Below are 23329 nucleotides of genomic sequence, written 5' to 3'. Positions count from 1 at the left end.
GCACAAGTTTTAAGTATTTTCTGTATCGTATGGTGCATATGCAGTGATGTAAGGTACTTTCTTCAACCAGAAGATGAATTTGAACTTCAGGGTGGGACATGTTTCCGTTGAAAATTATCACTTTAACAACAGAGCAGGAAGTCCGGGCAGCAAAGCTATTGTTGTGTTCTGCTGGGACTGGGGTAGTTGGAATTACATGGTGTTGTGATAACTCCTGGACTTCCAAAAGAATGTTTGGAAAACTTTAAGTTACATTCAGTATCACTGGGAGCAGGCACCCTTTTTCTTTGGGCAAGTTCTGACTTTTGAGAAGGCTTCTTTAAGACAGGCACATCTGAACTGCAAAACTGCTTTTGCCTTCTCATGAAGTGATAAATACTTCTAATAAAAACTGTTATTAAGCTTTTAGGTAATTGCTGTGCCCTATAACTTGTCTTACGCTAAGGAGCTAGGCGTGAAAGAAGGGGTACTAAGCTTCTGTGCACCCATCTGAGGACATGAATAATCACGCCAGATTGTCTTGGCTGTCAAACTAAGAAGCCTGTATAGGAATGTAGGACAAGATCTGGATTATTTTTTTGCAGGGGCACTTCCTCCAGACAGTGGTGCTGCCTTTGGACAGTATTTATGTTCCCTTCTTATCAGCAAAATATTTTTTTTTTAAAAAAGTATTTGCTCTAGGCTAGGTCTTAGACCTTGATCTAACCTCTGTATCCTTTCTGAAATTGTATTTGCAGTTGTTATCTATCAGAACATCCTCTGATAAACTGTATTCTGTTAGACAATAGTGAAGATGATTTACTGCTTGGATTTTTGCATTCATGTTCTTAATAGTGTTTTATGTACACCTATAAGTCTGTGTCATTTTGCCAGCAAATGATATTAACTCTTAAAGAAGTTATGTTCACTTCCAGGTTTTTGTTTTGAAAGGCAGGGTAAAAATTGCTTTTGTCATGAAAGCTGTACACACATGCACACAGCAATTTTATGTGATGTTTTTGGATGTCCTTAGGCATGTACCTGCTGTTTCTTTTCTTGGTCAGGTTTGGATTGGGCAGAAAGTAACAGCAGAGCTCATTCTTAGCACTTCTTCCTTTTTTTCAGAGCATCAAGCATATTGTTAAGCAAGAAATACGTTGGCACTTGCTTGCCTGTCATGCACTGATCACCCTTCTGTTCAATCCACTTCTATGTGTTTCATATTCTCATGTATTTTATTGCCTGTAAAAAATACCAGTATTATGACTAAGGTACACTTCTCTAGCTCTGAGACCTGTCGTTCGCTTTGTAGCCTTTCTCATTTAAAGAGTGAGGTTTTAGGGCAAGAAGTGTTGAGTCTTCGGCAGCTCTGATCTGTTTGGCAGAACATAACAACATAATTATTTCACTCTTAATTTAATCTTAAGGCATATAACATCTGTCTAAAAAATTCTGACCCTAGAGCGCTCACAGTTTACACTTACTGAATTAGCAGAAAAGTCCACCTTCTCTGGTCTCAGTGTTGAAGGGCACTGAAAATTCATTTTGCTGGATTAAATTACCAGTTACCTGCTTTAGTAGTTGGGGAAAGGGTGTGTTACAGCTTGTTAAATCTGGGTGAGGCAGGTTGTTTGCTAATAAATTCAAATGTTGGATAGAAAGTACAACAGAGAAGGTTTAAGAAAGGGTTATGAATTCCAGTTCTAGAGTGTTACTCTTTGTTTCATTTTGCAAGGCAAAACCTGCCCCCTGCTCTTGTCTGATGTGATTAACATGAAGAGCCAAGAAAACTTACCTGATTAGAATAACTAAGTAATATTGCCAAGCTTGTATTCCCAGAAGTTAGGAAAAAAGGGGCCATGTGAGTTTTAGAGTTATGGAAAACACTGAGAAAATGGATGTTAAAATGTGCTTTAGGCAGTTTGCTCAACAATACATCAGGGAAACTTCCAAGTCTACATAGTGATTACCCGATCGCTGAACATATTATTTAATTGTAGAACCACTTATATTCCATCTGTATTTCTCGAACCCACTCTTTCCAGATGTCTCAGACCAGTTTTATAGGCACCAGACACATTAGGGAACAAAAGGCTTTCCAATATATACTCATATTATCAAACATAGTCACTAACTCTCACCAATATCAAATGTGCATCACATGTTAAATCCACGTTCCAATATTGAATCCTTTTGTCAGCAGTTTGTGACTTTCATAACTCACTTTAATTCTTCAGAGGTCTCAAATATTGTCAGTTGTTAGAGTTTAATAGTCAGAACTGTCAAGCGCACAAAATATTTTCAAACAAAGTGATCTCTGAAGGTTTTAGTGTAATTATTTTTCACATGTTTTAATGAATATGGCTTCATAGTTCTACGTTTTCTTTCCCTAACTGAGTCACTCTGAATCATGCTGTAGTGGGGGAGTCCACTTCAGAATCCAGACTAGAATTACTTTTCAGCATGGATTGGGGGATGGTGGCCAGAGGATGTCCCTTCCTCGAACTTTCTTAGATAAGAGAGGAATCCGCAAATTGTACTGACTGTACTTGGACTCAAACCATGTTATCTCTTTGAGAAGCAGGTTCAAGTATCCAGAGCATCTCCCCCATTTTCTGCTTCTTTCAGAGCCATTTAGAAGCTTCAAAGTCCTAAAGACTGCAGCCAGCAATGTCACAGCTAATTACTTTACCTGCAACTCATCATCTGCTCAAAGTAAACTGTATGTTAGAGGTTTTCTTTCTTTTTGCTCTGAAGAATTTTTGCATTTTACTCTTCTACAACTTTTTTGAATGATTTAAATGTTATCTTGACAACTGCTTTCCTCGACCTCTCCATACCCCCTACCATGCATACACAAAGAACACATAATAGCTATTTGTAAGCAATTTGAAAGAGCCAAGATAAACCCCAAAGAAGGAAATGCTGAAGAAATCATAACTAATATGTTGTTGTTTGCAAGGGTAGAAGGAAACTCTATGAATAAGTTTTGGAATATGATACTGGATCAGTAAATGACACGAAAGAGATGTAGATATTTATAAGAATTATATGCAGGAGATTAAAACTTACTGAAATAGCTGATACAGAAAAAGACTGAAACACAGTGGGCTCTAAAATCTCCTTTTGTAGTCTTATTACACATTTCATTCCATTTCCAAAAGGTAACTTTCTGTGAATTAACACTGAATTTTTATGCGGAAATTTCCATGAGCCTTTGCTATATTCTCTTTCATTTGCCTCAACATCCTGAATTCGCCTGTCTCCAGGTAACTGATCACATGTGCATAGCTAGTGTTCGTGGTATCCTAGTTATCACTGGGGAAACACTGTCTGAAATTCTTCTATCATTGAGTTAATTTATGTTCCTCAATAAATCATAAATTAATCTTGTGCTTCCTCCCACAAGAAGTGAGTTTCACTATTTTGGAGTCTGTATTTTCTTTTGGCACTATACTAAACTACATAAAAGTGGGATAGAAGTAAAACTGCTGCTTTAGTCACCCTGTGAAGAGAGAGAGGAGAACTGATAGGGCAGGGGTTTATTGAAAGAGTGGATTTTTTGTCTCCAAAAACCAGCTCTCAGTCCTGGTTGCTTACTAGGTATTAGAATTACGTAAGTAAAGATTTGAGATAGGGGTTTGTTGTTTTGTTTGTTTGTTTTTAAATAAAAGCAGTCATGGAACCAACATTTTGTGTTGTGAACTATGTAAAATGACCAGTCTGGTGACACAGGGCACTGAAGGTTTGGCATTGGCAAACTACAAGGGCTTGAGAAGAGGGTTAGTGAATTCAGGCAGCCCAAGATTACATACAAATAAATAAAATATGTGCTTTCCTGGATTACGGCCTAGTTAAAGAATTGTCAAGTCGTTCAGACTTGTGCATTTCAGCTTAGTCTGTTTATTTTTCCACATTTCCAAAATTATTGAAACTTATTGCCCTGATATCAAACATGTGTAAGCTGCAAATTAACTTTGATGCTGTATCTGCAACTTAAAAGATTTTAAATGTATTGAAAATGCAATCCAAACCAATCATGACTTTCTTCCCCTTGAGTTTGTTTTTTTTTTTTTTCTTAGAGATTGGCAGTCAGAAATTCCACAGATACAGCCAAGAGAAGACACTGAAGTGGTTAAAGAAAAAGGTATTGTATTTTCTTTTGTTTTCAAAATTCCTGTATGTTTAAAATTTGGTTATTAGCTTGTGCATATCAGCATTTGAGCCATGTGATGTGCCTCAGTTCAAAAAACATGCCCTCATCTAGAAGGACAGATGTCACAGTACAGTTGTTGCATTTGTGAATGTGATGAGATATTAGAGAAATGACAAGATTGTTACATTTCTCTTTCTGACGGGGTTGGCATGAAAGGGCTTATGGAGTATGGGGAGGCAGAAGTAGCAGCTGGAGTTCAGCTTATCACTGTGTTCTGCAGGCTCTGCAGAAGGTGAGGGGCTTGTCTTTAGGTTTGTTCGCTGCACAGATGGGCTGGAGGAGAGACTTTTGCAACTTTTAATTGCTTCCATGCTTTAAAGCAGGACAGAAATGCCTTGATTTTGTGCTACAAATGGTTTTCCTGGTCAAGTTTTGGCAGAACAGTCCTGGTATGGTTGCTGCTGTCCTGATCCAAACACACTGTTGAAGAGGTCTGTACAGTATGCAGAAAATAAACTAGTGTTACAACTAAGCTTGATATGATCTGTGTTTTGCTATGAAGAAGACAAGTTTCATTTTACATACACACATATACCCCTACTATGATGCCACTTGGTAGAAGAAGATTATATACGTTATGAGATACAAGGAAGCCTTGTCATTTCAGTTAATCAATACAAGCACAAAATTTTATCTGCTTTCTGTGATAGTGAGGCATAGGAATATCTATTTTGCAGTGAATACCTGGATATTTGCATTTGAACAGGTACCTGTTTGTGTTGTTGAAAATACCTTCCTCTGCCAGCTATTTGTAAATCCAGTATAGCCATGCCCTGTGTAAAGTCCTTAATCTCTGATTAAGCATTGCCTTTGCAATCCAGCTGAGCTCAGGCATTCCCTATTCTCTGGGCAGGTGTATTTCTCACCTGTATAATCATGGCTGTTGCATCTGAGTAGGTCCGCTCATCTTAGGGTGTTGCAAAACTGGTTCTGTGTTGTCAAGGCAACACGTTCAAAGACATACTAGTTTCTTTGGATTTTTGAGCTCATATGCTAGTCATTACAAATGTATATTAAATTTCACCACAGTCCATAACTTGAGTGTTTTATATGCTTGAAACAAAATTACAAGAGCTTTGTCACTGCATTAACATGTGCATAACAACACTGATACAGACATTTCATTCTGTGGTTTCCTATAGGTCATTCAAACAGTGAAAGCACTTAAAAGCAACAATATATCTGTAGGTGAAAGGGTACATGCACCTACATTTATCAGTGATAAACGGATCACAGATACTGATGAAGGTAAGAAAACTAAACATTGTAATGAATTCAATTTTTGTAAAATTTCATTTGTGGAGGTAGAAAACACATAATTAGAACCTAAAATGTATTGAAACTGGCTTTTGCAGTAAATGTATTCCTTGTACAGAAAATTCTGTATATGTTGTGACTGTGTGCCTTGACTTATTCTGAGTTCTTTGGTATCTTCATCAGGTGACATTGTAATTAATAGTAGGTCTCAGTAGGATTCTTTCAGCTTCTCCTTAGTTCAAGAAGACGTTTTTCTCAGTGAAATATATGCTGAAGTGCTTTGCTGAACTGAGACTGTCTGGAACAAGAACACATGTTCATAATATATACTAGTATCTACTCAGTGTCTCTGTATCAGAACAGACTTCTTTTTAGTTATTTTTATTAGTGTGCAAGTGCTTTTTATCAAATTCTCCAAAAAGGGAAGGGATCTTAGGAAGTCAAGCTGCTGGTCCGAACACTACTTTATGTGACAAATGTATAGAGCACAGGATCACATGTTTATTAAGGGCAAAAACTTTAATAATATGGGTATTAAATTACCCTGAAATTGACAGTCCTGGTACCAGAAAGTCTGGAGTGATCCTGTTTGCTTCTGGTCACCTTTTACTTAGGGGGGGTGATGTCATGAATGTTACTAGGGTATAAAGTTGTGTAAAGAAACCTGAAAACGGACTCAGAATAAGTTCTTTAAATGTTAATGAAAATTAAGAAAAGTTTAGAACAAGATGAACATAAGTAAATTGTTCCTTATTACAAAGACATTCGGAAGTCTGCATGCTGCTGAAAAATAAGGAGAAACAAAGCAACTTGCTGATGAAGTGGAAAATGAGTTACCAAGTAATGATATCAAAGGAAACAACATAAATGAGATTTAAGAGGCAACTAGACAGTTTTATAGAACAGAGATTGTAATATATGGTTTTTAAAAAGAGGCAAAGCTCAAAACTTGTAATTGAATTTAACTTCATAGTAGCTTTTCTCCTTTTCCCCACCTCCATTTTTTTTAAAGAAAGGGAAAACTGTCTTGAGGGCAATCATCTTGACTATGCTTAAATACTTCATCTCTGAAATTTATAATTAAATAGCTCATCTTCAGTGTTTTTTCTACCTTCCTCGTTACTTACAGTCATGAGGATAAATAGTATTCTAAAAGTGTTTTTTAAATTTAAAAGAGCAACATTTGAAACAGGGAATACTGGGGGTTAAAAGTAGGTAAGTTTTGGAGGCAGTCCCACTGTATGTAGCAAGGTAAATGACAGGAAGTCGAGTGGACCTTACTCAACACTTATTGTTAATAAGACTAATTTTATTGTCTGATCCTTTCGTTGCCATGACAGTGCAATTTATTTCTGCAGAGAATTGCTTTCATAGGGGTATCATGACACTTCAGTACCTTATAAATAGACGGATATGTGTAGTTAGCATCTACAGGTGTTGTAGGGTAAACATCTGGGAGGATATAATGACTGTAAATGGAGAAGGAGGGGAGGTTTAACATGTGAGACCTGAATATTCATTCAGAACGTAAAAAAAGGACGTGCACAAGTATTCCTGATGTTTGACAGGAGGTTAGTAGCACAGCAAGGCTAGGGTGAAAACGCAGACTGCCTAGAAGGCAAACAGTGATATTTTAAAATTGGTAAAGAAGCCAGTGAACATTGCTTCAAGGCAGCAATGCAAAGAGAATGGATTTTGTATTTAGTACAAAGTAGTAGCAGTTGACTTCAACTCACCATTCAGTGTCATAATGCAAAGAGTGAAATGCTGGGAATATTTTTCATAAGTGATGAATTGGATATACTAAATGTTAAGATGAAATTGTCTTGGATGGAATTATTTCTTGCTCTCTTCTGACACTAAAGTGAGTTTAGGGAGTGACAAATTATTGATGAATCCAGGCAGTAAAGGAGGGAGCAGTACAGACAGGAGATATTATACTAAGAATTTGATGTCACTATAGTTGAAATGCATATGCTGGTGTGGGTTTGTTAGTGCTGCAGTGGGCTTTTTAGATAACTTAAAAAAAAAAGAAAAAAAGAAGACGAAACCATCTCTGGCACTGAAGAAATAGATTTTTACCACCCTGAGGCTTGCTTACTATGTGCTTCTGAACTCTCACAAGCGTGTAGGCATATGAACAGATAGAGCTGACCTGTTGTAGATAGAATTCAGAGGTGAGATTTTAGCTCAATGTCTGTCTGGCAAATACTTCCAGTGCATGCGTGCGGTTACTCCCTAGCAGCCCCAACAACTGCAAGTTTAAAAGATCCAGCCCATGACCAGTAAGGGTTGTGTAGAATGTGACCCAAAAGGACCTGATTTAGGACTTCATGTTATTAAATCATCGCTTTTTTTTAACTCAGTCTCTCAGAAAAGGCATTTATAGCAGGAGTGCCCTGTACTGAAAACAGCTTCTAGTAGTTCATATTTCCACAGATAATTATCCCATCTTGCCAGTGATGTTTAGATAGGCCTTGGCATTTTCCATAAAATACTGAAATTAAGTACAAGACTTTGAAATAGATTCATTGTCTCATCTAATTGTTTTCAGTTGAAGCCAGAAAATGTACTTCAGTACTGAAGACCTTGCCAAATAATTGTAAGATCCAGATGCTTTAAAATTAATGATTGCATGTTCTGTTGAGTCAGCTTTTTACTTTTGCAGGTTTTAAAAATTTAATTTCTTTGGAAAAATATATGATATCTACTTTTCTCAGAAAGTGGACAGCTTTTGTAAAGTACATACAGCAGATATTAATAACATGTGCTGACAAAGTGAGTGTAGTAAGTCTTTACTTCTTAAATAAACGTACAAGTGTCATGTAACATAAACTACTCAACACAGAGAACCATCACAGTGTATCCATTAGAAGTCTCTTACTATTAATTGAACTCTATGATTTATGGTAGTGCATGGAATATGGCTAGGGTAATGTGACTATATAATGTGAATGTTCTTTTTCTTCTCCTTCACCCTCCCTTCTCTGTTCCTGAAGACTACATGCGGTATGCCCATGGGTTAGTATCAGACTATATTCCTGAAGATCTGAGCAAAGAGTTGTTAAAATACTTAGGGTAAGTATTGTTCCAGCTAGCTGCTGTGTCTATGAGGCATACATTAATGTTGTTTCGGCCATTTCTGTTTAATAGTGAGATTTGTTTATCAAGGTTGCAGTGAATGACACAACGAAGATTATATTTGCCACACTTAAATGTGATTTTTTTTTTCCAGTGTAGATTATGCCTTTGTGTTGTTCCTGTGATGTAAGGACTGTGGGATGGAGGAGAGATGTATTATATAAATCCAGAATGTCTGTTATCATGGTTACATCATGAAACATAGAGCAATGTTTCCCATTTAAAAGCAAGGCAGGGAAGGAAATGCAAAGAGTTAAAGCAGAATTGTCAAGCATGAGCATCAGAGCCAGGAATAGGATCCTCATTCCCAGCCCTCTTTCCTTTTCCCTGCTCACTTGGTGCTGCTGGAGTTTGACTTCACATATTGAACTTGTGCTTGTTATTTTATATTTAAATCTGGAAGATGAGCCAGCATCATCATCCTGGTGTTCCCTGTCAGCAGCAGGCTTTGCTTGAAGCATCGCTGGGACCCTGCACCTGCCCCTCAGTCCAGTTCTGTTCAAAGGTTCTGGTGGCCTGTTGAAAAATGTGCAGTTTGCAGCTTGAAGTCCCATAGCTTGACAGCTTCGCTGAAGCGATATTATGTGCTTTATGATACCTTACTAATAGCCAAAGTTTTTAAAAGTAAGGTGTAGTTCTCCTGTTTTGGTTGCCAGATCTAAGAACTTTTAAAAGCTCATGTTTCTGTATGGAGTCTGGCTCTGTTTTAGTTATCTAAGTCAGAAATAAAGTCTCTGAGGTTTTTTTTGGTTTTTTTTTCACAAACGCATGCCATGTGTAATAACCAAAGCAATCTTTGTGGGGAAGGAATTGTAAGCTGTAGGCTGTGCAATCCAGCTGTCTTAATTTATAACTTAGACTCTTTTGTCCTACAGGCTCCCAGAACTTAAAAGCCCAGCACAAGAGCCACCACTGAAGGTAGGAGAGCATTAAGATATTGACAGATACATGGTATTGTAAGTTGATTTCTCTGAATTACTAAAACTAGACTAGGCCAAGCACTGGGTACAATTCAGTAAGTAAGTTGGCCTTGTGAAAAGCCATTCTGAAATAATGCAAAAAATTTACCAGGTACTTTATATTTTTTAATAAGGAATAGTTTGGTTGGTATTCCGGTTTAAAAAGGGGGAGGGGAAGAGACATATTGTATGTCTTTGTTCAGCAGTCTTTTCATACGTGGTTTGCTTATTTAGTTTTATTGAGGTTGATGGTATAATATGATCTCATAGGTTTTCTTTCATATGTAATTTATGAGGACCCTGAAAGGGACCTCCTGGGTCATCAATTCCCAGACAACCATGTTGGATAATCTCTCATACACTGACCGTTCTTCACTGTAAGTCTCATTAGGATTTTTTTATTTCCATTACTTCTCTTGGAAGACTGTTCTATAACCTCATTCCTCTGATACTCAGAAACCTTCCTGTAAATTCCACCTAGAATTTATTCATGGCCAATTTATTCCCTTGCGCTTTTGTGCTAACATTATAATTGTTGGCCTTTTTTTTTATCTCAATGGCTCTTTTCCCTCCCTAACATTAGTTCTCTCATTGTGCAAGGGGAAAGCATATATCCTTTCTGTTTTCATGTTGTGAAGCCAAACTTGGTTGTGTGTGATAGGTTCTTCATTCCCTCGGCATTGCAGGAACATTTCTTTACACCTATTCCAGGATGAATTCAATTGTTTCAAAACAGGTGACCAGAATCATATATAACTGGACATGACAAAACCTTTACCAGTACAGTATAGAAGGCATTCTTCCCTTCTTGTCTTAACTGGGAGTACTTTATTTCATTACATCTTAGAATCTTTTTTACCTCTATTGCTGTGTGGTAAAACAGATATTTCACAGTCCTGCTGTGAACAGGGAAGACACTCAGGTAGATCTGGTTGGTTTTTTCCTCCACTGCAATTTTAGTAAAACAGCATTAAGATTTGTGATAAATTGACACAGTTAGCTGCTGTGTACCTGACCTTGTACTGTAATGTTCCCAGTGTTAAAAGATACTCTGGCTTTTTCTTTACAATGTTAAAAGCTCTTTAGGTATTCATAATGCTACTCAGTGGTGTACATTCAGCAAACGTTAGCCTGCTGTTACCTTTATTTAACAATTAATGAACATTTTGAGTAGATATTGTTCATAGCACTGCACTAGTAGTCTCCATCCAATTCAATGATGTTCCTTTGTGTTATTTGCCTTTATTTCCATTTTACCCAGCTTCTTACCTACCTTAAAATTCATACACAGTCTTTGTTTTCTATACTCTAGGTTGCTTAAGTGGCATTATATCAAGTCCTCTGACAGTCCTTCGCATTTTCTGCCACTAGAAAATGTGTTATCTTTGGGAAAAAAAGATGTGGGTAGGCATTACCTATGTTTAGTTTTCATTTACTCTGTATCTTTAATTACTCTCTTTCACTTTTTCTCCTCTCTCTATTCTACTAAGGCCTACTATCACTTTCTCCTCCTCCTTACACATAGATGGGCTATTTTGCAGGAGTAGGGTCCCTACTTGATAGAACAGTTGCCAGGTTGTGTGTCCGGACTTGTGATTTTGAAGGCAGTCTCTCAACAGTGTCAGCATAAGGATTTTTACTTCTGTCTTGAATAGAGTGGTTTCTATTGTCTTTTCTGCCCCTGTGTTTAACCTCTTCGTCTTTACTGAAAACAATTTACTGAAGCGAAGGATTTATTCCATTTTGAGGCTACACATAGATTAGCTTTAATGTCTCTGCAATTCACTGTATAGCAGCTTCACTTTTTCTTTTTTGGTTCCCATCTTGCCTTTCTGGCTAAACAACCTTCTACTATTTGTTTTAATTTCCTTTCCAAGGTCTAACTCAGCTTGACTTTTTGGCAGTTCTTACTTTATCCCAGTATTACCTGACCCCTAAAACAAATTTTCTCTTTTTTTGGCAGTCTTTTTTTCCCCTATTCATTGTAGAATTCTGCTTAGTCCTAGTATTTTTTTTTCTTTTTGGTCGTGGGGGAGGGAAATATGTGAGCAAGGGGGATCATTCTTATAGTTTATTCTGAGAAGCTCTTTCCTTCAAGATTTTTCACCTTGTTTGAAGTAAAAGATCCAAAACCACTTCTTCCATCTTTTCCTTTTACATTGCAAGTGTCCTTCTTACACATCAAGTCCCTTTGCTTTGGCTTAGTGAAGTAAGGCATATGGTTTGCAAAGTTGGCTCCTCTATAGTCAAGAACCCCACTTCTGATTATTCTCTCCATTTAATTTAAACTGAGGCACCCTGTGTCTACTGAAACTGGGCTACTTACTAGGCCAGCCTTAACTGCAATGTCCTTGCTACTTACTGAAACAAAGTCTAAAATAACCTAATTCCTGGCCGGTTCAGTGACTGTTCTACTAAGCAGTATGTCAGCTGGCACATGCAGGAATAATTGGGCCCTACTGTTATTAATAGCATTTGTTCTCCAATGTATATCCATGGATATAAGTTATTTCCATGTGGTTGGACAGTTGTTCTGGCTGCACAGTTACTTGGCTCTTTGATTCACTGAAGAATTATCTTTATGTGTTGTAAGAAATATTAAACGCAGATCAGGAGCCAACTGATATTCATTATCCATATAAGCATGTTATAACAACTATATTAACCTACATGTGATGTACATTACATGTTATGTACGAATAGCTGTTATACCATTGGGATAGTTCTGAGAATCTATTTTTAAAAGTACTTTTATTTCAGCAGTTTGGCTACAGAGGAAATGAGGCTTAGAACTGTTCAGTTGTTGGGCAGTGAAATCTTGCTGAGGATCTGATTAATTTCCAGAGCACTAACCAGGGTGTGTGTGATGCTTCTGTGTTTAAGTCTTTGCAACTTCAGAGATTAAAACACTCCTTTATTTCACAGTCACAGGGGAGCAAGGCAAGCTTGTATGCTGGAATCTATAGTCTCCTCTTGATCATATTTATTCACTTGCATTGACATTTCTCATCATGAGAGCAAGGTGTATTGACAGACATAATGTAGAATTATTGCAAATAAAGAAGGGTCTAGCTTGTATTTCCTATTATGGTAAAGTAATTGCGTGTTTAGAAATGATGTTAAAGTAAGTTCTGAAGGGAGGACAGATTAGGAACTTCAGTGGTTAACAAAAAAGCTACGACAGAATCTCCTGTTGTACAAGACAAAACTGGGTATAGTCTGGGCTCTGTGATTTAATGATTAAATCAAAATGACATGTTCTCTATATTAATTGTAAGTCATTGATCTTGTGTTGTAATCGTCATACTGTCCAGTTTGTCAACTGGGAATCTGGGCATTGGCAGATGATGACAAACTTCTACAAAGAATATGTAGACACTGCTACAACTGAAGAGCAAATGTTTTGCTGAAATGCAGACACTTTGTTGTAAGTTTTAAAAACTTGTTTATCAGATTCCAAAAAGAGGAGAATAATAATTATTCATTAGATTGTCATTTGAAAATGTAATCACAGCACAGTAAACAGCCTCCTAGAGAGTCTGATCCAGATCCCGTTGAAATCAAAAGAAAAGGCTGCTCTTGGATCTGGTTCTAAGAGCTGAGAAATTTAAGCTGCAGACCTGGCTTCTGTGCCAAAGAGAGAGAAAGAGGGGGAGGCAGAGAGAGAGAGAGATCACAAGCACCATAAACAAAATGAATAAAACAGGATCTTAAAATGTGTGGTACCATCCAAGTTGCTTGCAAAATCACTCTTTTTGGCACAAAAACTAGGAAGGCCGCAGTTTAGATTTCACAGGATATTAAGGATAGGGTAGTAATATCGTATATATAATAATAGAAAAATACAGTGTTGTAAAATACCATATACTATTTTCCCCTTTTGGAAACATACCAGGAAGTTTTCACCTTTAAACTAAACACGCTCACAGTTTATGGAAAGAAATATTCATTCTTACAGCCTGATCATGCAAAGTGCCTAGAACTGTTCATTTCCATTATTTCTGAAGTTAGAAGGCACCCAGCACATGCAGAGTCAAGCTTCTTAATATACTCTTGGACGCAGTGTTGACGCAGTCAGCAGAAGTATGTCAGTGTTCCACTGTTGCCAAACTGTAGAAACTAATTACTTCTAAAGGTTGTGCACAAACAGATAATAGACTAGGTGATGATCCGCTTGTGTTGGCAGATAGCAATAGCACTAGAGTTGCTGCACGGTTCCATGAGACCATGGAGACCAGAGTCGAGGTTCCCTGGCTGTTAGGCACTAACTTCCAACAGCTGCTCTGTAAAGATTCTGTGGAGTCTGACACCGAAGTCACAATTGTGGAAGTTAAAAGCAGGTTTCAAGTGATTTCTAGAAGTCATTCTTCAGAAGGCTAGAAAGAAGAAAATGCTTCCTGTGACACTGAATGATCTCTTCTGAATACATTAGAGATGGTATATCTTCACGTGTAAAGAAGACAGTGACAAAGAGAAATCTTCCACTGTTAGTGCAGATTCTTCAGTTGATTGCCAGTCCTATTTTGGTGCTATGGTTACATTATAAAGCCAAAGCTTTAAACTTCCATGTGTGTACATCATAAAAGTGCTTGACAGAGCAACTTCCTCACTCTAACATTTCAGAAAAGGAAATTATCAGATGTCCCAGTGGAAGCAGAAGACTATACTAAGTTTAACAGCAGTGATCTGAAACCCAAAAAGGTAAGCAGGCCTTGCATTCATGCATGTTTTGCTAAAGCATAAATATCCAACTATAGCACAGAACACCTATTTTTCTCCTCATCTGCCAGACATGGCAGATGTCTGTAGTTACAGCTCCTTGAACTTCTCATTCAGGTTTACTTTGACTTTTATAGTCTTAATGTCCCATTTTGAACTCTTCTATACTATTACTGTTTAACTCTTGTTTCATCAGTGAACATTCCAGTGAACCTCATAGGGTTTGACACGTGAGGGTGCTCAGTTAATGGTTGGAAAGCTCTTTGAGATCTTTAGATTAGAAATTATATGGCTTAGTGATAGCAACTGTTAAATTTCAGTTAACTTGATAAAGAAACCAAGATGGCAGCATTCACTTAAATTCCAGTGGATGCTAGGACAGGCTTTATTTTTACCTAGAAATATTGCTTTTGCACGTACTTATGTCAACTTAATGAAGTTAAGTCAACACAGAGCTTGCTGATTGCCAGCTCCAATGTTAAGTTTAAAGGCCAGTTCAAATCTGACTCCAGTGGTGCTTGCCGCTTTACTATTCCTAGGAGAGCAACAGACATGTGAAAATAAATATATTCTGTCTATGTGTGCCAAAGTTTTGAGGCTTGCACTGGCTTATTTCTCTGAACTTTGAAGGAAAGTGAATCCTTCTCCAGTCCATGGGGAACCAAAAAGGCCCACTGTGCTGGTCTTGTGACCTTCAGACTAATGCTCACTACTCTTTATCCTTTTGCAAAGAGAAGCAGCTGGTGACAGATGCATTCATTCACCTCTCCAAAACCCCCAGAATTTTTTATATTCAGGGCACATGCTGGTTTTGTAGTAAGAAGAGGATTGCCTCCTAAGTGAACCTGATAGTTTAAAATATGCATGTTTCCTCCCTTTCCCCATTATGTACCTATAGCTTTTGAACTGAGCATAAAGATAGAAATAGATTGAGGAGAGTTAATTAATTTTAACATTAAATATGATTTACTTCTGAAATAATGAAGCACATTGATGAGAGAGTCTGGGAAAGAAAAGATAGCTCTTGGACTCTTTACAGCATACTGCTCTTTTTAAAATACTTTGGCAGTGTTTTTATTTGTACAGTAACACAGACGATCATACTGCTGTTGCATATCTCCATCCTATCCATAACTTTCTAGCTGATCCCAAGTATTGTAATTGTGAAGTCCTGCAGACTGAGGAGTATCATAAAGAAGGGTCAGTGCAAAGTTTTCTTAATAGGGAAAACAGCTAGAGATTTAAAACATAACTTTTTAAAAGGTAAGAAAGAAAAGAGGTCAGCTCTATAAAACGTGGCTCATAAAATGTGTTTTAGGTGTAAAAGTCTGGGAAGTTGTCCCAGTGGCCTCAAAGTGCTTTGCAAACGTTAGTTACATTCTTCATTCTTAATTCTTCTATTACTGTATTTCTCTGTGCATAGAGGATTTGATAATACATCAGTGTGAATTATTCATCATCTGTAATGCAAGGCTGTAATTCAGCCTGCTGACAGCATAATCATGAGATTGAGTTGGAGGGTACAGTATGCATCTGTTATATTGCATGCATTATTCCTCTTAATGTACACTCAGGGATTATCCCAAAGTAAACATTTGAGTTGGGATACCTCATTCTGCAGAAAGGAAAGATGGTTCACCTCCTTGTCCTTGCATATGATTCTCTCTCTTTATCTGAGGTTAAGCAATTTGTGACAAGTATTTTTCTTTTTGAATAATTTGAAATCTTTTTAGTAAGGTTTTTCTCTTACAATTTAAATGCTGCATAACATTATCTTTACTGTTGTATACTGAAAAAGCAACTCAACTTCTTGCTTGACTTGTATGTACTACTTGTATGTAGGAATTTGTAGCATATACTCTCCTCCTATGAAGAGGCTGCTTAACTTTTTCTGTTTATCATTTCACTAACAGGCAAACAGCAAGATGTCTGCAGCGCAGAAGGCTCTGGCCAAAGTTGATAAGACTGGAATGAAATCCATTTCTGCTTTCTTCAGCTCCAAACCTAAAGCAACAAAATAAAGACTTGTTCTTGAAAGACTTTTATACAGTGGTTATTTTTGCATTTAGCTAAAGATGTCTCCTGGGTTTTTTCGTTAGTATAGTATATGCAGGACATGTCTCTGTACACGGTGGAGTGTGATGTGTAGAGATCTGTGAGCTGGTGTGGGACAAGCTTTTATACCTCAGTGGGGCAAGGCACTACCATGCAGATGTTCCAGCCTGGGTCAGGAAAACAGCCTAGCTGCATTAGCATGGTCCTTTGAGCTGAGAAGCAAGGTGTAGCACAGTACCATAGTGTACTGCTGCCTGCTCTAGAGTGAGCTCAGTCAAAGCCACCACCAAGTTTTCTCCGTTGCACTCCATTCTGGGCTGGAAGCATGCCCTCTTTTGATGAATTTTTAAGGAGAGTTTTTTTATTCATAAGGATCATTATTTTTTTGGAGGCTTTTTGGAGATTTTACCCAGTATAACACCAAGGTAGGATGGCATCTTTAGATTTTTGTGTTCACCCAAATCTTACTGCTGATGTAAGCATTGTAATTGGTGGCAATTTATCAAGGCAAAGATAGTGTCCATAGAGGGATTTCAGTTGTTTTGAATATACTAGAAACAAATTGCAGTAAATGTCAATGTGCATGTAATGCAATAAAGTACTTTGTGTAATAAATCTGTGCTTGTTGTACTTGCTGTATGTTTCAAGAGTCAGATTAGTCTGCAGCACAATTCTTAAAGGGTTTCAGTGTCTTCCTGTGTATAAATTTTAATCCTATAAGAATTACAACATCACTTTGGGCTTACATGATAAATCTCTTAACACATAGCATTATAGGGGTATTTTTATGTTGAGTTCCAAGGTCAGTAGGTCCTTACAAAAATAATAGGGGACAGATTTATTTAAAGGCAAAACTGGGGCTTTTAAAGAAGCCTGTTTGGAGCTGGATGTGTAATTCAAAAGCTTACGTATGAGTGTCTTGGATAAGATTTATTTGGTGGATTTTTGCACAAGATAGGACTGTTTTTTAAAATGTACTACTTGCTCTTGGGTGCGTTCTTTCCCTATTGCAGATTATTCCTATATATTCAGGGGGACAGCTGTCTGCTATGTGGCAGCTTCTGTGACAAAAAGAGATGGAGTCACTGGGATCATTTGTATAAGTTTTACCAGTTCTGCACACCACTAACTCAGTTTCATCCATCAGTTGTTGCACTGAGCTATTACAGTGGATCAACTACAATATGTGTTTTAGAAAGACAATTTTAAAATAATGTTATTTGCTACTTCGGCTCAGTAGAGAATCTGCCTGTATTCTTTGATAGTGAGGAGTTTCTTCATTTTTAGTAACTATGCCGTTTTTCTGCTTCAGACTTCTTGCTGCTGTTTACAATCCATGGATTAGAGTGGTGTCTGTTAGGTTAAAGAGGTCTGTGATATTTTTTTCCAACCAGAAATGAATGAGAAGGCTTGCTGTATGTTGTGCCCAGTTTTGCAATTGTTGTTGGAGTTTGTCTGCATTCCAAACCAGTGGATTTTTAAAGTTTCAGGCATAGTTTGTAAATGGGAAAGTCAGTATGGTTGGAAATCCAGATAGAGGAGAATATTTGGAAATCTATGGAATTATTGCTTACAGAAATTTATTTAAGAAATGTGGATAACCTTCCAGTAACATACAGCTAATATTTCTGATTCTAAAAATGTTTGTCTGAGGTGGATTATCAAGAGCCAAAATGAAAATAAAGTTCCTTAGAAAAAAACTGCTTTTCGGGCATTATAAGGAATCACTACTGTAAGTCTTCCTTATCTCTGAAAATCAGCCTGTAGTACTGGAGTTTGAACATAGGTTGAGAAGCATGTGATTCACATGAATAGACTTTGTTGATTTAGTTAGAATCATTATCTCAAGCCATTTGGTGCTTTAATAAAATTCCAATAATGAACGTCAGCTTTATGGAACAGTATAAGGTAGTGGGGAGCAGTAGGAACTACAAAAAAAAAATCCCAGTAATTGCTACGTGAAGCCATAGAGAAGTTCCTGTTGTAGCACACTGCCTTGCTGATTTCACCAGCCCTATCAGTAAAGTTTCCTTTTCTGAAATTAGCCATCAGACAAGTTTAAAAAATAATAGCAGGTGTCAGTGTATGTGATGATTTGTAAGCGCACCACCTTTAGTATTGCCATCTTGCTTTTTTCCTACCTTGCTTGTCTAGGCTATAAGTGAAGATCAGCCCTGTAGCAGCTCATAGAATCATCAGGTTGGACAGGACCCGCCGGATCATCAAGTCCAACCATACATATTGATTTTTCCAATGGATCCTTGCTCTGATTGGAAAGAGCTACCTTTTGGTGAGCCCAGAATGGGTAATTGCGGTCATGAACTGGAAGGGTTAGGTTTTGGAAAAGTTCAGCCTAGCTCAGCAGTTTATTTGACAAAGAAACCCAGCATCACAGCAGTAGGAGAAGGGATGCACCGGTGGTGACAACTGGTGAAAACCACCACGCTAAGTGCAGGATAATATTACAGAAAAAAGAAAAATAATAAGAACTGGCACGTACTGTCATGTTAGTAGTGAATTTTTGAGCAGTAAGCAACATCTTGGGGATTGTTTTAGTAAACAAGAGGAAAAGAATCGTGTATCTATTAGTGGAAAGCCAACTACAGGCACTAAAATATGTTAAAAAGGCAGACAAGCATGGATGGACATTTGAGTTGAAAACCAAGAGTGGGAGAGAATTACATTAGAAACAGGAACTATGAGGTAGGACAGATGCGTGATAGAAACTTTTTCTGGGTATTTAAATCTGGTAGTTTTATGGGGTTGTTTTTAAAAGTTCAGAAGTTTTGAAAATAAATTATGTAAACATGTATTTTCATCAACTGAACAGTTCAAGAACCTTTCTTCTTGTCCAAGTTTCTCTGGTCAGAATTTGGGACAGAAGGAGGACAATTCTGACAGAGATGGGAGGTCTGTGTGCTGACTTCTGATCTGGAGTACCTTTTTTTTTCGTTCTCTCTATGTGACTTTCACATCTGCTGCTGTACTCCAGGTCTAAGTCTAGAGTTCTTCCTCTGTGCATAGATGCATTGTGCTTTAGCATGTCACATCTCAACTTCAGCTTTCAGCTATGCCATAACTTAACAACAAAAAAAAAAATGACAAAAAAAATTAGCCATTTCCAAAAGCCATCAGAGCTTTCACGTGAAAAACAAAAACTTGTCCCTTTAGGAAAGAAATACATTTTAGTAACTTTGAAACTTCCTCAACATGTAGCTGTAAGAAGTTATGAAGAGCATGTGGTGCCAAATACATAAAACGATATTTCCTACCACAATGAGGGTTTAAATATAGCTACTATGCCTGGCCAGCAGTAGCAGTAGGTCATTATGAAGTGCTGCTTTGCTATTTCTTTCTTGGTTAGCTTAGTATGAAACAGTATGCCAGCATCATTATAGAAATCTGGTCTGTCTTTATTTGGTTTTGGCATTCACATGCCATCTCTACCTGTTGATGTAAATATCTGATGAGTTGTGATGCTTTTAAAGTTGTTTTGGGATTGAGCAGCTCTTGTATTTCCACTCTTTTTGACTTAACAATTGCAAATGGATTGACATCAGTGGGCATGGAAAACTTCATATGGAAATACCAGCACTGGCTTAGAGACATGCAAGGGTGGGACTTGCACATCATTTTTAGTCTGAAGTAATAAACTTAGTTCTATTTGTAGAAGTGACAATTGGTGATTTGAATATTTTCTGCAGAAAAGGCGCCAAAGTTGGCAGAATTTGCATTCAGATGTGAAATTTGAAAGAGTTAGCAAGGCTTGTTTTCGGGTGTTCAGTTGCATCTGACTTCATGGGTTTTTTTGAGGGGAACTAAATTTGTGGGTTCTTATTCAAATAATGTTTATGACTAGGGTTTTCTCTTTCCCTTTTAGATGCCTGCGCAAAAACGTGCGAAGAAGAAATGAAAGGAGCATAAGGAGACTCGCTAATATTATTTTAACTTGCTGTAATCTCCAAGCAGCTTTTAAAGGCTTTTTTTACGCACTTTCTGAAAGTAAGTGCTTGGAGTTAGACATGCCCTGTTCCAAGGAAAAACAAATCTCAGCAGATTAACATTATTAAATATGCGGTGTGTTAAACATACACTGCTTCAAATTTTATAGCTTATACGCTATTGGTCTATCGGGCCCTTCCAGGAAAGCACTTACGAGCATGCCTAATGTTAAGCACATGAGCAGTGATCTTAAAGTCAGCAGTGTTGTTCGTGTGGATAAGTGCTTTGTTGGATCAGCGCCTAAAGTACTGTTAGGTGCTGAGCATCCTGATCCATATCCAGCAAAGCACTTAGGTTCCTGCTTATCTTGAAGTGGAAGAGCCAGTCTAACTAATATTTGTGCATTAGTGTTCACCATAAAATCTCTCATGGCACAACGACTCACATGCTTAAAATTAAGCACCTGCCTAAGTATTTTGCAGGGTCACACCAACAACAGCCCTGAGCAAGTCTTAAATAATTATTTGATTTTGTGTGAATTTCTTTTTTTTGTGGTTTTTTTTTTAACAGAGTATATGATTTTAGTGGCGATAATTGTAAGATTTAGAAGCTGCATAGCAAAATACTGTATGAAATTTTCTCCTTTCTTTTTCAAAATCTAGTCAAATTCAGCAAGGTAGCCACTTTGGACTGGAATTTCAATGTTCAGACTTAGAATAATATAAAATGGGGGAAAAAAAGTTAATTCTATTTTTTAGCACATTTATGGCTTTTTTTAAATTGATTTCCTGAGTTTGATTTAAATGGCTTTGTCCAGTTCTGACCTTTTATCCAGACGTCAGCCAGCTTTCATGTGGACAGTCTGCTGTGAAGTGCTAAAGCTTGAGGTAGGATGTGTGTTCAGAAGAGCAGATGGAGAAGCTTTATTTTTATTTTACTTCTTTTTTTTCCAAGACATTGAAACCTTAGAAACATGTATAAGATAAGGTATACATTTTGTGTTAAAAACTAAACCAAAACCTGTGTAGTCAGGTAAAAAAACCCACCTAATTATTTCTTAATCATGTAAGACACACTTTCTATGGAAGGAACTTCAACCAAAATGTCAACTTGAGCATGCATAAAGCACGCAGAAAACGGATGCTAAGGCGATCCTTAAGGGATCTGTGTCAGATGCAGTCTATGTTTTTAACTTGATAACCTGTTCATCAAACTACCGTTAATATCTAACTCTTTGCTACACAACATTTTAAAAGTGATAACTTAATGAATGTGTACTTCTGTAAATTTTAACTGTGATTCCAGTTCACAGGTTTCAAACCTTGAATATATTTGAAGCATTCTAGATAAGGAGTAAAAAAAAAAAATATTTTGCTTCCACTCTGGCAAATTCTTCCTAACTTCAGGTCAAACAAGAGCTCCAAGAAGAGTTTGTGAGGACATTGCTGAAAATTAATTTCAAGATGAAGATGCAATACTTTATTCAACTTTCTTTTCAACTGATTCTGATCAACTCTTTCAGAATATGAAAACACTGAACCAGTAACCATTTAGAAGTCATAGATGAAAGGAAATGTAATCTTAATGCTTACTCTAGAAATTTGCACTGAATTCTTATTGTTACTTTGATGCTTGTCTGGTTAAGCAATGCACACTATCCCTTATCAAGGAAAAAATGTTTATTTTAACATAGTTTCCCCAGGCAGTACTGCAAGAATATTATATGGGTCCAAGATGAAATGTCTATTTTTCTAGCTTATATTAAAAGAAAAAAGCTTTATGTATAAATAAAATACATATTTGTAAGATGTTATTTTTAATTCATATAGAAGAAAGAAATAAAGACCTTTGGAATAATTTGTTGATTATGACTTCATTAATGTCACAGAGGAATGCAAAGAAAAATGCAGTGCAATCAGACTGCTAATACTGCTAGCCTCCACAAAGTAGTCAGTAATCCCTAGACTGAGTTGAAGGCAATAACGAATCCTGAGATAAATACAAAAATGTTCATTACGACAGATTTGGTGAAGCAATTAGGCTAATCTTTGAGGGACCTTACTGTATAGAAAACGCAGTTCTGTGTGCATATAATTGTTAGCAAAAGTACTCTGGCCATTTTGATGTTCATGAACTTGGTGGCGAATCTCTAAGCCGTGGAAGCATGAGGAGAGTTGAGGTGAAGAGAATGATGTGATATTCATGTGGGGTTTTTACATATTTTGTGGTCTTTGCAATCACTTATATAGTGTATAGATGCTCTGTCACAGACTTAAACAGAACAGATAGACAATTTTTTTCCATGTTTTTTTGTAGCAGGCAGTTAATCAAACACAAGAGAAAGACTATTCCTCTGCCAAAACATACTGGTATTGCCATGATACTGTGCTCATTGCTGACATGAGGCTTTAAGGCTGTTAGGAGGGTTATTTCATTTGTAAAATCCAGAGAACAAGGAATAAAGCAAAGGTAGTGGGTTTTCTATTTGGTGGCTGAGTTGGTTTATTGGTATTAATGAGAACCAAGCAAGAAAAGTAGTAAGATTTGTACCATTTAATAAGCCAGCACTTATCTGTAGAAACAATTACCAATGCTAAGGACAAAGCACTATGGCAGTTTCTATTTGGCTATGAAATAGCGTTTACACTGCTTAGCTCGATAAAGTCAATTTGAGAAGTAATGCAAAGACTAAGGAGAGCAGCACATCACTTTACAACTTCAAAGAACTGCCATAGCTCAAGTGTCTATGCTTAGCTGTCTAATACCCTCTGTGTGCACCACTGTTACATCTAGGAGGGTCTGTCACATCACAAATTGCCCTAATTTTTCCAAAGCTCCCTTTTAAAATGCATTTGGTACCCTGAGATATTTGCAAAGCAAGCAACATTATCACAGGTAAAACAATGCCCCAATGAGGCTCATCAGTTTTAAAAATGTGAAGCTAAAAGAAGATGAAAAGCTGTGCTTTAAAATCTGGCTTCTAATTTGGAGTTATGTTCATTGTTCTGTTCACCCTTTGGTTTTCTTCACTCTGATGGACTGATTGATTTTCAAAAGGTGC

The 23329-nt window shown here is 37.2% G+C and overlaps 1 protein-coding gene across 4 annotated transcripts in view; it reads left to right on the top strand.

The window, feature by feature from the left end:
- Nucleotides 1-22014, top strand: part of RNASEH2B (ribonuclease H2 subunit B) — a 43974-nt gene extending 21960 nt beyond the window's left edge. For 2 of the 4 annotated variants that reach the window (XM_054078379.1, XM_054078367.1), the window contains exons 6-11: nt 4062-4126; nt 5338-5443; nt 8452-8530; nt 9469-9511; nt 14176-14253; nt 16185-20200. In XM_054078379.1, the coding sequence (XP_053934354.1) occupies nt 4062-4126; nt 5338-5443; nt 8452-8530; nt 9469-9511; nt 14176-14253; nt 16185-16292 (479 nt within the window). In that variant the 3' untranslated portion in view covers nt 16293-20200. The other 2 variants (XR_008451991.1, XM_054078388.1) reach the window with 2 other exon arrangements.
- The last annotated feature ends 1315 nt before the right edge of the window (nt 22015-23329 follow it).

This window comes from Cuculus canorus, chromosome 1 (genome assembly GCF_017976375.1).
Source record: "Cuculus canorus isolate bCucCan1 chromosome 1, bCucCan1.pri, whole genome shotgun sequence".
Lineage (NCBI taxonomy): Eukaryota > Metazoa > Chordata > Aves > Cuculiformes > Cuculidae > Cuculus > Cuculus canorus.
The sequence above is the reverse complement of the archived record's forward strand: the minus strand, read 5'-3'. Positions and strand labels throughout refer to the sequence as shown.